This window comes from Asterias rubens, chromosome 15 (assembly GCF_902459465.1).
Source record: "Asterias rubens chromosome 15, eAstRub1.3, whole genome shotgun sequence".
Taxonomy (NCBI): Eukaryota; Metazoa; Echinodermata; class Asteroidea; order Forcipulatida; family Asteriidae; genus Asterias; species Asterias rubens.
In genome coordinates, this window is record NC_047076.1 from 1 (window position 1) to 12,413 (window position 12,413).

General features: G+C 37.6%; 1 protein-coding gene across 3 annotated transcripts; it reads right to left on the reverse strand.

Annotated features, from left to right (window-relative positions):
- Window positions 1–1,119: 1,119 nt before the first annotated feature.
- LOC117299940 lies at window positions 1,120–12,337 on the reverse strand. 3 transcript variants are annotated; one of them, XM_033783553.1, is made up of 9 exons: window positions 12,131–12,337; window positions 11,193–11,245; window positions 10,445–10,531; window positions 7,881–9,401; window positions 7,035–7,124; window positions 5,899–6,036; window positions 5,252–5,443; window positions 4,647–5,037; window positions 1,120–1,908 (listed from the first exon to the last, which is right to left on the reverse strand). In XM_033783553.1, the coding sequence occupies exons 3-9, from the start codon at window positions 10,484–10,486 to the stop codon at window positions 1,868–1,870; spliced, it is 2,415 nt and encodes an 804-aa protein (XP_033639444.1). In that variant the 5' UTR covers window positions 10,487–10,531; window positions 11,193–11,245; window positions 12,131–12,337; the 3' UTR covers window positions 1,120–1,867. The 3 variants fall into 3 exon arrangements, with proteins under 3 accessions (XP_033639444.1, XP_033639445.1, XP_033639446.1); XM_033783554.1 differs by lacking the exon at window positions 12,131–12,337 and adding an exon at window positions 11,873–11,916; XM_033783555.1 differs by lacking the exon at window positions 1,120–1,908 and having other exon boundaries at window positions 3,255–5,037.
- Between the last annotated feature and the right edge of the window lie 76 nt (window positions 12,338–12,413).

A 12,413-nucleotide genomic window follows, 5' to 3' on the forward strand; every position in this document is an offset into this window, starting at 1 on the left:
CCCTAACCCTAACCCTAACCCTAACCCTAACCCTAACCCTAACCCTAACCCTAACCCTAACCCTAACCCTAACCCTAACCCTAACCCTAACCCTAACCCTAACCCTAACCCTAACCCTAACCCTAACCCTAACCCTAACCCTAACCCTAACCCTAACCCTAACCCTAACCCTAACCCTAACCCTAACCCTAACCCTAACCCTAACCCTAACCCTAACCCTAACCCTAACCCTAACCCTAACCCTAACCCTAACCCTAACCCTAACCCTAACCCTAACCCTAACCCTAACCCTAACCCTAACCCTAACCCTAACCAGGGTCTCCTTGGTGAGAGGCAAGAGCCTTACGCACATGCCAACCGTGCCGGCTCTCTTAGAGTATCTCAACAGAATGCATTAAACATAACAAGCCTGTGAAAATGAAAAATCGTGGATAAATCACTTCGTAGGGATTTATTTGTCACAATGTTTTCAACTATCAATCTCTCACCATTACTAGTAATAAAGAAATGCTTTACGATAACAATTATTTCCAGTAATTAAAAATAGTGTCCAATGCATTGTGACAGAAAAGAAATCTGACAGCACGACGCAAGTGCGATGTACACATAATGACAGTGGGCATAGACAAGGTTTACAGTTGAACCCGCAAAAAGATGAACAATAATTGTCAATAATGTCAGGGTATAATGGGATGTAGCCTGGGGGTCGAACTGTGTGCCCATGACATTCATTTTTGGTTAACACACGACGTACAAGTCAAATACTGGTAAAGACAGTGAAAGTGGAGGGTGTAATTGGAGCTGATGACCGTTGATTGTTTTATAGTTTAATGAAACAAAATAAATTCCCCTTCAACAAAGATGCAGAGACAAAAAATACATGTACTGTTGTTGTAAAGATACAGAGAGATAACACATGTAGTCTTGTTGTACAATAATCTATCTGAATTAAAAAAGTTTGCCAGACCGTATGAAGGGGAATTTATACTCCATAATGGGAGCTGAGAAAGATTAAAGGGATGTTTATTGGCCCAATGACCAGGGGACTAATGTAAAGCGCATTGATACGGTTTATTGTGAAATGCGCTATATAAGAATTTGTTATTATTATTATTATTATCTTTTTGAAAATAAATTACGCCCGAAGGTGACTAAAAGAACACAAAACGATTTATACAGAGATAACATACATAGGTTAGTTTTAATAAAAACATTGAATAGTGTGCGTTTTTTGTCGGTATTGTCTGGGTACCTCAGAGTTCGAGGACTAAAATTGTGCAATGTTCAATTCGGAATTGCAGGACTAAGTCATTCAATTAATGTTCACATGTGGTTTCTTCAATATATGCAATAGAAGACCGGTATGACTTTTTAAAAGCAAAAAATGTGTCAAGTGCATTAGACATGACAGTTCAAAGTAAGAGACTTGGGGAATAAAACAAATGTTAATGACATAATGACGTTTAATAATTTCGGTACTGGGCTGGGATACTTGAAGTTTATGTTTTGCGTCACACTGGAAACTGTCAATACTTTAATTGGTTTAGGGAAGGTTCACAATGATTTGCATTGTATATGGGGGTTGGACATTGTGATTAGGTTGTAAGTACGTTGTGATTGTTTGGCCAGTTTAGTGTTTACCGTTGTTTTTGGCGTTTCACGCGGTTTGACGCCATCGACGCTGTAGTTGTCGGGATGGTTTTCAGGGTATAATTTTAGGTAATTTGAAAACTACACTGGTGTTAATGAAGGTGAGGCGGTCTCCTTTGATGGTCAAAGAAATTATTCAGAGACTGTGTTGACGGTGTGATGGGGGCATCACGGAGGTTTTATGGGGGTCACAGCGAGTTCGGAAGCAGGTAGATGGTCAGTGATGGGATGCATCGGGTGTGCCGTTAAGTGTTGACGCTGTTTTAAATTTTAAAAAATTAAAAAAATTAATTAATGACGGTCTTTTTGATGTGTTGACGCTGTATAGAGCCGTGTTGACGGTGTTTTTAAAAATATTGACGGTCGTTTCAATTGACGGTCATTTTTCTTGTAATTTTTTTCTCATATACCTCATTTGCATATGTCTATAGCTAGTGCAGCCCCACCCCGTAAGTCACCCACAAACACAAATTAAATTAACCCCGCCCACAAATAATTGCCACTTTAAAAGTGGCTCGTGGCTCGTGGCTCGTGGCTCGTGCCATTGTGGCTCGTGCCATTGTGGGCGGGGTGTAGATCCCTCTACTTCCGTAGAGAATATCCACTGCATGTATAGCGCGCCTAGCAGCGAAGCTTACCGCAGCAGGGGATCATACTGTCCACTGCCTCTTCACATCTAACGTAGTATCAGGATTCATATATAAGTGAATTCAAGTTCAAAACCTCCTAGTCATGGTTGCTAATTGTTGCTAAAAGTCGTCAGAAAAATAACAATTGAGCACGTACAGTACTACCAGACATTACAAAACTTATCTCAAAATTGGTTTTTTATTTTATGTTACAAGATGACAGCAAAAGATTGTCAAATTTTGCTTCAAAATTCCGCTTCAAATTTTTCTAGAAAATGTGTACAAGGCAATTTTGTCAAATTTTGCTTCAAAATGTGTAAAAATGTGTACAAGGCATAGCCTTGTGAATTTATCAAATTTTGAAGCAAACTTTCCTAGAAAATGTGTACAAGGCAATTTTGTCAAATTTTGCTTCAAAATGTCTACCAGGCTATAGTCTTGCGAATTTATCAAATTTTGCTTCAAAATGTGTGAAAATGTGTACAATGCTTATAGCCTTGTGAATTTATCAAATTTTGCGTCAAACTTTCCTAGAAGATGTGTACAAGGCAATTTTGTCAAATTTTGCTTCAAAATGTTTATCAGGCTATACCTTGTGAATTTATCAAATTTTGCGTTTTGCTTCAAAATGTGTGAAAATGTGTACAAGGCTTATAGCCTTGTGAATTTATCAAATTTTACTTCAAACTTTCCTAGAAAATGTGTACAGGGCAATTTTGTCAAATTTTGCTTCAAAATGTCTACCAGGCTATATCTTGTGAATTTAACAAACTTTGCTTCAAAATGTGTGAAGATGTGTACAAGGCAATTTTGTCAAATTTTGCTTCAAAATGTCTACCAGGCTATAGTCTTGTGAATTTATCAAATTTTGCTTCAAAATGTGTGAAAATTTGTACAAGGTAGCCTTGTGAATTTATCAAATTTTGCTTCAAAATGTGTGAAAATGTGTACAAGGTAGCCTTGTGAATTTTATCAAATTTTGCTTCAAAATGTGTGAAAATGTGAGTTTTTCAAATTTGGCTTGAAAATCTTTGAAAATTTGTCCAAGGCACATTAAATTAATACACAACCCCTGGTTGCATTTTCAGAAAGAATTTGCTAAATATGCAAGGCTTATAATATATTATAGTATAACCTTGCGTATTAAGCTAATTTTGCCTGAAAATGAAACAGGGCAAAGTAACAAGATAAGCTACATGTATCAACCAATACTAAATGATAATTTTAAGCAATATATATATTTTTTAAAGTCTCTCAGCCTCTTGAAAAGAAACTAAATACAGTATATTTTCTGACAAGTTAACTTTACTTTTTATTTTTATTATTTGATAGATTACTGTTTAGCTTTTGAGTTTGGCCCACCCAAAATAAAAACACCCAGAATGACTGATCTAGCCAGACTCAACAAACAGTGATTAACACAGTCTGAGACTCCATCTTGTTAAAATCAACATTCACTATTGAGCAAAATATTGTCTCCTTAGAGGGCCTGTTGCTCCAAATGCTCCAAGTCAACAAACCCAGGGGCACAGTAATGGACAATTTTTCCAAGAATCCATCGAAGCTATGCCAAAAGTTACATAAATGAAACCTTTTAAGAGGCAGTGTTGCCATGATCAAAGCAGGTATGTGGCTGTACATGGAATTATAAACTTGCACCCAGTAACAGGAAGCACCTGTCGTCCCTGTGCACTCTCCATAATAGGGAGGGACGGGTGGGCATAAAGTCCATGTACAGCCACAGGCCTGCTTTGGTCATGAAGACACGCCCCTAGTTATGCAACTCTCACCCAGTAACAGCAAGCACAAGTGCACTCTCCATAAACAGGAGGGACGGGTCGGCATGCAGTCCATGTACAGCCACAGGCCTACTTTGGTCATGAAGACACGCCCCTTTAATTCAACTCTCACCCAGTAACAGCAAGCACACGTTCACTCCCGATAAAAGGGAGGGACGGGCAGGCATGCAGTAATAGGATGATAGATCATAATTCCATGTACAGCCACAGGCCTACTTTGGTCATGAAGACACACCCCTTTAATTCACGCTTCTGCGTCCCACATCCAACGAGGCTGAATCTTACATGTACATGGTTGGGTTATAGGAATTGCATACAAGTACAGTTTAATCTATTATAAAACACTTACTGAATACATTTCAGCTAATAACGCCAAATTGATTTCATCATAACAAGTGTGATTTATGGTAACAAAGCATATTCCTAAAAAATTGTAATAACTTTTAATAACAACAATTGTGACTGTAAAACTACAACACAGTTTGTTTTGTTAAATTGAGGTAAATGATGAACCCATGAAAGGAGAAAAGTCTTTAAATTTCTCAGAAATCATTGAAAAATTCCTCACCGATGTCAGCAAGTAGTTGAGTGAAATCTTCTTGTAAATTTCCTTCATGATTTGAGGGTTGGTCTTTTTCATTGAGAACGATGTCATTCTGATTCTTGTATTTGCAGGGGTCCACGTACTCCGAATTAGAAGTGTCTTTATTTGTTGAAGCCATTAAAGTACCTTTTTTTACTTGACAAGAATCAATTCTGTCCACCCCTTCAAATGTTTCAGAACTTTCCAGGTTGCTTTGTACTGGATAAGAAAACTTCTTACAAGTTGTTTTAGATGAGTTAGGTGTGGTTTGTTGAGTAGACAGGTAGTGGGTTGACTCACTGGGGTAGACCTGTATCAGATTGCTTGGAGTGATGTTCAGATAGTGGTTCCGAAGAGATGGACTTAAAACTCCAACCTAGTAAGATAACAGAACTCAACTCAGTCTCATAACAAAAATTCAATCTAACATCAAATGGCGATACTTTTAAAAGAAACCTTGAAATATTACTTCATGTTTTGCCAATTTCAAAGTATACCTGCCTTCAGTAAAACGTTATGAAACAGAAAAAGTAAACTCAGAAAAAGAAATGATGACAAATTCAAGAGTTTCAAACTAAACTGTAACTGACCTGTCTGAGAACCAAGACACACCCTGGTTTCAACTCAGCTTGATGCTCCTCTATAAGACGTCTATGTATGGTACCCTGTATCTCACCAGTTGGATCTCTCAACACAACACTAGCGTCTGTGTTGATGGTAATGGATTTGATCATTACACACAAGTGTGGCACTTTGTTTTTTGTCAGTTGCTTCAAACTAGCCTGTTGAGTCGATACATGTAGACAAAAGTTACAACTTGAAACAAACATCATAATAACATTTCACTAAAATTTCTAATTACAAAGTCTTCAATGTTTTTTTTTTTAATGTATGAGCTTTAGCACTTCTGCACTACAAGAAGTTGCTCAAATTGAGTTTTGTAATAAAGAGGAATCAGTACTTATCAGACAAGTGGATAGAAATAACTAAAAAACATAATTACAAAATATTTGTACAAACAAGTACGTCAGAATTACCCAATAACAGGTCAAATTCAATTACAATAACTACTACCCAGTTTGTTAGTACCCGTCTGTCCTTTTAAACAATTTGCTCAATAAAAACAAAAGTTTTACAGAAACAACCTAAAAACAAAAAGTAAATTTATATAAAAATCTTCTCTCAAAATGTACCACAAACTTTTAGCTTGGTAAAGTTGAGAGGTGTTTTCCCCCACCTTTCTTAAAAGCAAAGCAATGTTGTTTTTGGCCAGGATAGAGTGTTGGTTGTCATCCTCCAAGTCAAGATCTACTTTCATTCTCTTCCATGCTCCATGAGAGAAGTCGGCTTCACCATCATCTTCAGAAGGGATAAACTGTAAACAAATAAAACATTAGCCATTTGATAATATATACATGTGAACCCATGTTGTAAAGCTACTTTAGTCTGCAGTGTTTTTGACAGCATGAGGGTGAGTGTGAACCAACAGTATGAAAACAAGAAAACAACATGGAAGCAGTTAAATTCAGACTGTAAATGTGATGCAAGGAAATTGGCCATTTAAAAAACCCTTATTCTGTAAAATCACAAACACTAACGTAAAACATTACTCTCTTTACACTTATTCTTACTAATTAAAAAGTGGCTCAATTAGCCAGATGCTAACTGGTATTGTAACACTGAGAGTTAAAGGCATTAGATGCTATTGGTAATGTAATTACTCAAAATAATTATTAGCATAAAACCTTAATTGGTAACGAGTAATGGGTAGAGGTTGGTAGTATAAGACATTGTGAGAAACAGCTCCCTCTGAAGTGACGTAGTTTTAGAGACGGGAGTAATTTTCCTCGAATTTGATTTTGAGACCTCAAAATAAGATTTTGAGGTATCGAAATCAAGCATCTGAAAGCACACAACTTCATGTGACAAGGGTGTTTTTTCCCCAACAGTTATCTCGCAACTTCGATGACCAATTGAGCTCAAATTTTCACAGGTTTGTTATTTTATGCATATGTTGGGATACACCAAGTGAGAAGACTGGTCTTTGAAAATTACATGTACCAATAGTGTCCAGTATCTTTGAGAAAGAAACATGTTCATGTTAATTGAACTAGTGATTAGGTAACTACACAATGAAAAGAGCAAGCACCACAAAGCAAGTGATTTGTACTTGTAATCATCGTGTAGGACTAGTATCTTGTCATGTAAGAAAACATGGTTACTATCACTCAAACCAAAATACAAAATCTATGGTTATTACACAAAGAACATTTTACACTGACAAAGTCAACTACCAAACAGAACAATAGCATTAAAATCAATAGACTACAGTACTTCATACAAAACACACAACATATTTGTACATTAACATACCTTTGACTTTGTAGAGCCCGACTTTGGAACATCCTGTGTAGTCTCAGGAGACACTAATTCAGAGAGATCATTCAGTTTCTGACCTTCCATCTGGAAAACAAATGTGGTGGAGTAAACAAACCAAAGTGATCAATGATATGGTATGCATTATATATATTCTCAATGAAGGGATCCGTTGGTATACGTACTACTTCCAACATGCAACTCACCTCTGCTTTTAGTTACTGTTTTACAAAGAAATTTTCTCCAAGTAAGTTCAACTTACATGTACACACTGGACATGTGCAGTGCTGGACATGTGTTAGAGCTTGTCAATGTTTTATCATATTCATGCACAAACTATAATAAAGTATGCAAGATAAATAGACAAACACTCAAAACCCCACATGTCATGATTTTTTGGTGCACTGGTTAAAAAGTTGATAACGGCATGAACTGAGAGGACTTTATTTAATAGCAGTGGACACTATTGGTAATTACTCAAAATAATTATTAGCATAAAACCTTTCTTGGTAACGAGTAATACACTGTGAGAAACGGCTCCCTCTGTAGTATTAAATGAAGTTTTTGAGAAAGAAGTAATTTTCCACAAACTTAATTTCGAGACCTCAGATTTAGAATTTGAGGTCTCGAAATCAAGCATCTAAAAGTACACAACTTCGTGTGACAAGGGTGTTTTTTCTTCCATTATTATCACGCAACTTCATCGACTGATTGTTTGTAATCTTATGTATATGTTGAGATACAACAAGTGAGAAGACTAGTCTTTGACAATTACCAATAGTGTCCAGTGTCTTTAAATAATGCTTTTACTAGACACTGTTGCTAAAACAGTTTCACACTTACTAATTGTGGTAGTACACCAGCAGGACCCGGAAACTTCCTTACTCTTGTGTGTGATGTTGCAGTTTTTACACTGGTAGGTGTTTGGAACAGTTGAGCAACTCTAGATGTCAGTAATGATGTCTGAGGGGTAGTCATAACTGGACTCTGGGGTTTAGCTCCATGTGTGGTAAACGCTCTATCACTCTGGTTCCCAGTATAGTGACTTCGTTGTGCTGGTGTAAACTGTCGAGTGCTTGAATTTATGATATTTGGAGTTGATGGGACACCCTGTGAGGTAAACTTGTTGTTGAAACTGGATACCGGTGGTCTGCACCCTGAGGTTCCAGATCCTAAAGGGGTACTCATTCTTTGAATGGGGGTACTTGATCTTTGAATGGGACAAAGGTTTGAAGGAGTACAGGGTAGAACGTTGGTTCTTGGTGGGTTGTTCTGAAGCTGATTACATCTTTCCTGATCAGATAGTGTCTCAAGGTTTATGATTGGTCTTTGTTGGGTAATCTTTCCTGAAGACTTTCCAGGGCTAGTATCCATTGTCACTGCATATGGTTGTGATGTATTGCAGTCTAGTTTCACAATGTTTACTGTACATGGCTGTGGAGTGGCTGGATTTGCTGATCTTGATTTTGACTCTTCTCTAGAAACACTTTTGGTGACAGTGGTTGAAGGTTGTAAAATAACAGAATCCCAATCAAAGTCATCCTCCCACGAGTTGAATTGGTCATCAAAATTGTCAACCCTTTCAGTAGAAACCATCTGCAGATTTGTCTTTACTTTGGAGTCTAACAGTTTACCTTGCTTAGTTAAAGCTTGACTTGGTTGAGTTGTGGTTGGAGTTTGAAACCATTCCATTGTATTTCTGAGTTGTGGTTCCTTTGGTGTCATGGTCTTATCATCAACCCCTACTGTACATTTTGAGTTTGGATGATTTGTGCTCTTTATGTTTTTATGTGTTTCCTCCTCAGCATTCAATGTGACAGCAGACTGACTGAAGTTTGGAGTTACTCCAGCATGGTAGGAAATTGGTCTGAGTAGGCTTGCTTCTGCTGGGATTTTCTTTCTCTTGTCTTGAACAATTCTGAGTTCTTTGCTTCCAAATCCAACTGCAAGATTTGAGTTGTTTACAGTGGAAGTACATATACTATCATTTGGTCTAACACTCTTGCCTGTGCTAATAATACCTTGTTCAACAGTTTTGATGGAAATGCTCTGAAAGCAACCTTTTGGAGATTTGGGTTTGAAAGAAAATTTTCTCTGGGGAAGGTTCGCTGAAGTAACACATGCAGATACATGTAGTCCAATATTGAGGTCTTTTGGTGTCATAGCTTTACTAGAAGCATCAGCAAAATTGAGATTGCTTCCTTTCTGAACGATAGCAATTCTTGACTTTCCTTCTTGAACGCGATTATCAGATGCAAGGCTTCTAGTAGTTTTATTATCTGAACCTCCTTGAACATTCAAACAGTTGCTTGACAACAATTCTGCACCAGGAGCTTCATCTGACAAAGCCCCAGACCAAAAGTCCTAATAAAAATGAAGAAAAACAAGTTGATGAATATCCACAGTATAAATTATCATCTCCTCGATAAGGGCATTGACAACTTATTCCCAACCCACTCACAAGTAGCAGTGTCTTAAGTCCTTTTCACCTGAGGAAAATAAGCAGGGGGTCCTTGGTCTTAAGAACACAATGTTGTTTAATCCACATCGTGTGAAAGGTACCTCTGCTTAAATAGGCACGGTTCCCTGGTCTTTTCAAGACCAAGGTCCAGACCTCCGTCACAAACACAACGTTGTGAAAATTATACCACGATCGTCCGTGCATGCTGTGTGAATGAACATTGCTTGCAAAATGAAGGACCCTGGTGTAGCTGGAGCTACCACGCATGCGTGCAAGAAGAAACGCATGTTGCAAGAAAATCAAGATGTTCGACCCCGTTATACGTTAACGTTAAACCTTTGAGCGTGTTTATGGGACTGTGTGTGCACGACTCCTTCAAGAGAGCAAGTTTACAATATTAGCATGAGATCATTGAGAGATGTTTTAAAAAGTTCACTCTCGAAAATCAATTTGATTTTCTCTAAAACTCTTAGATGTTTTTTTAAATGAAATCCCAGCATAATTCTAGGAGTAGGCCTACGTAACAATTTATCAAAAAGTTCATGATCGAGCATAGATCGACACTGATTTAAAGAAAACTTCAGTGGGCAACAAAATGGGTGCAAGATTTATGACAACATTCATCGTTAAGAATCTGCACTCCCAAGTGAATTATTATTAATTGTTATTTTTTCAGGCAATGGAATTTGGTGGTCGGAGCATGGAGGTAGAAATATGAATGTTTCGCGCATCTTCGTCCCAAAACAAAATCATTTTTAGGGGCCGCCGATTCATGACAGAGCAGGAAAATGATTGGTAACAAACACATGTGTTAACGAAGTACATGTATGCTAGCTGTGCAGATATCAGTGAAATGGACAATAAACAATGTTGACCTTTAGCACCACAAAAGATGATGGTTCTGAGACATGGGACTTTGGTTTCTGTACCGTTTAATAATGCTTACCTCATCTCCTAGTGCAAAATCTTCTTCACTGATTTTAAACATGTTGGTCACAAATCATGTCTTTATGGTCCAAGATTACTTAAAAACCTAAAGAAAGGAAGTAAAACAACAAACTTGTTTAAAATCTTGCGTTTGTTTGTCATTGATGCACGATTGGTTTTGTTGGCCGCAAACTAGCCATGAGAGCCTGAAGCTCGTGCGGCATATTTGTGACCATCCACCACAAATGGGCTGTAAAGTCGCACTTGCACATTGCAGAGCCTATTAAATTGTTTGGGTTTTCAAGAAAACTTTGAGAAATCTGAATAAAAAAATATGTGGCTTTGAGAAATCATAACTTTGTCAAGAAATATCTGATTTAAATGTGGATGGTATCATTTTGAAGCTGATTACACACTCTCTCAAAAAATGCATTAATCCCATAACAGTGAAAGTGTCAACTTTACAGCCCATTGGTGGTGGATGATCACATTTGCGTGTTCGGATGAAGTTTGCGCGATATATTTTGTCAATGGTCAAGCTCGACATGAACTGCAAGGCATAAAGTTACCTGATGATAGGGTGTCGCGTAATGTTCGCTTGCTTGCCCAGTTCCCCGGAAACGCCGTTTGGACTTTAGTATTGGTCTTAATTAATAAAGAACTCTTTGAATTCCCAAGTATTCTTTTTGAAAAGTATAATGTGGAATATTAAGTCGTGGAAATAACTTTTGATTTGTGGTTTAAAAACTTAAGGCATAAAAACTTACTTGGTAACAACGAGCAAACTGAACTTGGACTCCAACCAAGTTGGATTGGAGAGCTGTTGAAAGTACAAAACAAAACCTTGTGTTATGAGAGAAGCGGCTCCCTCTGAAGTAACATAGTTTTTTTAGGGAAAAAGTAATTTCTCACTAAAATATTCAAATTGAATTCGAGACAGCACCTGAGCTGACGCTCGGATAACTTTCCGTATGGCGCCACCACTTTTTCACTCATTTTTACAAAAAGGGATATCTCATTGAGGTAAATAAGATACTATATTATTTCATATCGAATAAAAAAGTGGTGGCGCCATACGGAAACTTTTCCTGACGCTCGAATTCAAGCATCTCAATGCACACACAACTTGTGCAGCAAGGGTCTTCCATATTTCCAGTATTGTTATTCTCTTGCAACTTCGACGACCAAAAAAGGCAATTGAGCTCAAATTTTCTCAGCCCCCCCCCCCCCCCCCCCCCTCAGGTTTGTTATTTTATATTTTTAATTTTATGCACATGTTAAGATACACCAAGTGAGAAGACTGGTCTTTAGACAATTACCAAAGCTGTCGAGTGGCTTTAAGTAAGGACAGAGATTTACACATGTTTATTGGGCATACAGCAGTCAGTCAGAGCAGTAGAATAGAAAAATTAGAGTAGAAGAAGAAAGAAAAACTGACAGCACCAACCTTTCGCAAGGCTTGCGTGGAACATCTGGTGCGCAGGCTTGTTGAAATTTGCGTGCTCGGGCTTAAACGTACATACACAAAATAAATCGGGCCATCAGTTTGCGCGCTTAGCAGAGGCTGAAGTTTGCGCGAGGATGGAAGTTTGCGCCCAACAGTTTTAATAAGACTACAATAGTATACAGTCATGTCTGTTCTGGGTACTCGCCTAATAGAAAATAGATGGGATACACTGTTATTGTTAAAGGATTTTTAAAGTACCTTAGTCTCTTGGATGTCTCATCAAACTCTGGCAAAGACAGAAACAGGAAATGGTTATCATAATGCTGCTGTCGACAAACACGGCACAGTTCAAAAGTTGACAACACACATCCATTAACTTTAAAATGGCCGCCATGCAGTTCACGCTGTTAACGCGATTTCACTGTTGTCAACTAAGTAGATTAATTTATTTTGGAGCTTTGAAGCCTCAGATAGTCCCTTCAGAATTTTGTTTTATCTTTTTTATACTTTTCATTGTCAAAATATTATTAATTGATTTATA

Coding starts and splice junctions, on each gene's coding strand:
- LOC117299940 (XM_033783553.1), bottom strand. CDS start 10,486: ATGTTTAAAATCAGTGAAGAAGATTTTGCACTAGGAGATGAG. Junction 5,038..5,251: donor GTGTCTTGGTTCTCAGACAG/GTCAGTTACAGT, acceptor TTATCTTACTAG/GTTGGAGTTTTAAGTCCATC. Junction 1,909..4,646: donor TCAACTACTTGCTGACATCG/GTGAGGAATTTT, acceptor AATTTAAAACAG/CGTCAACACTTAACGGCACA.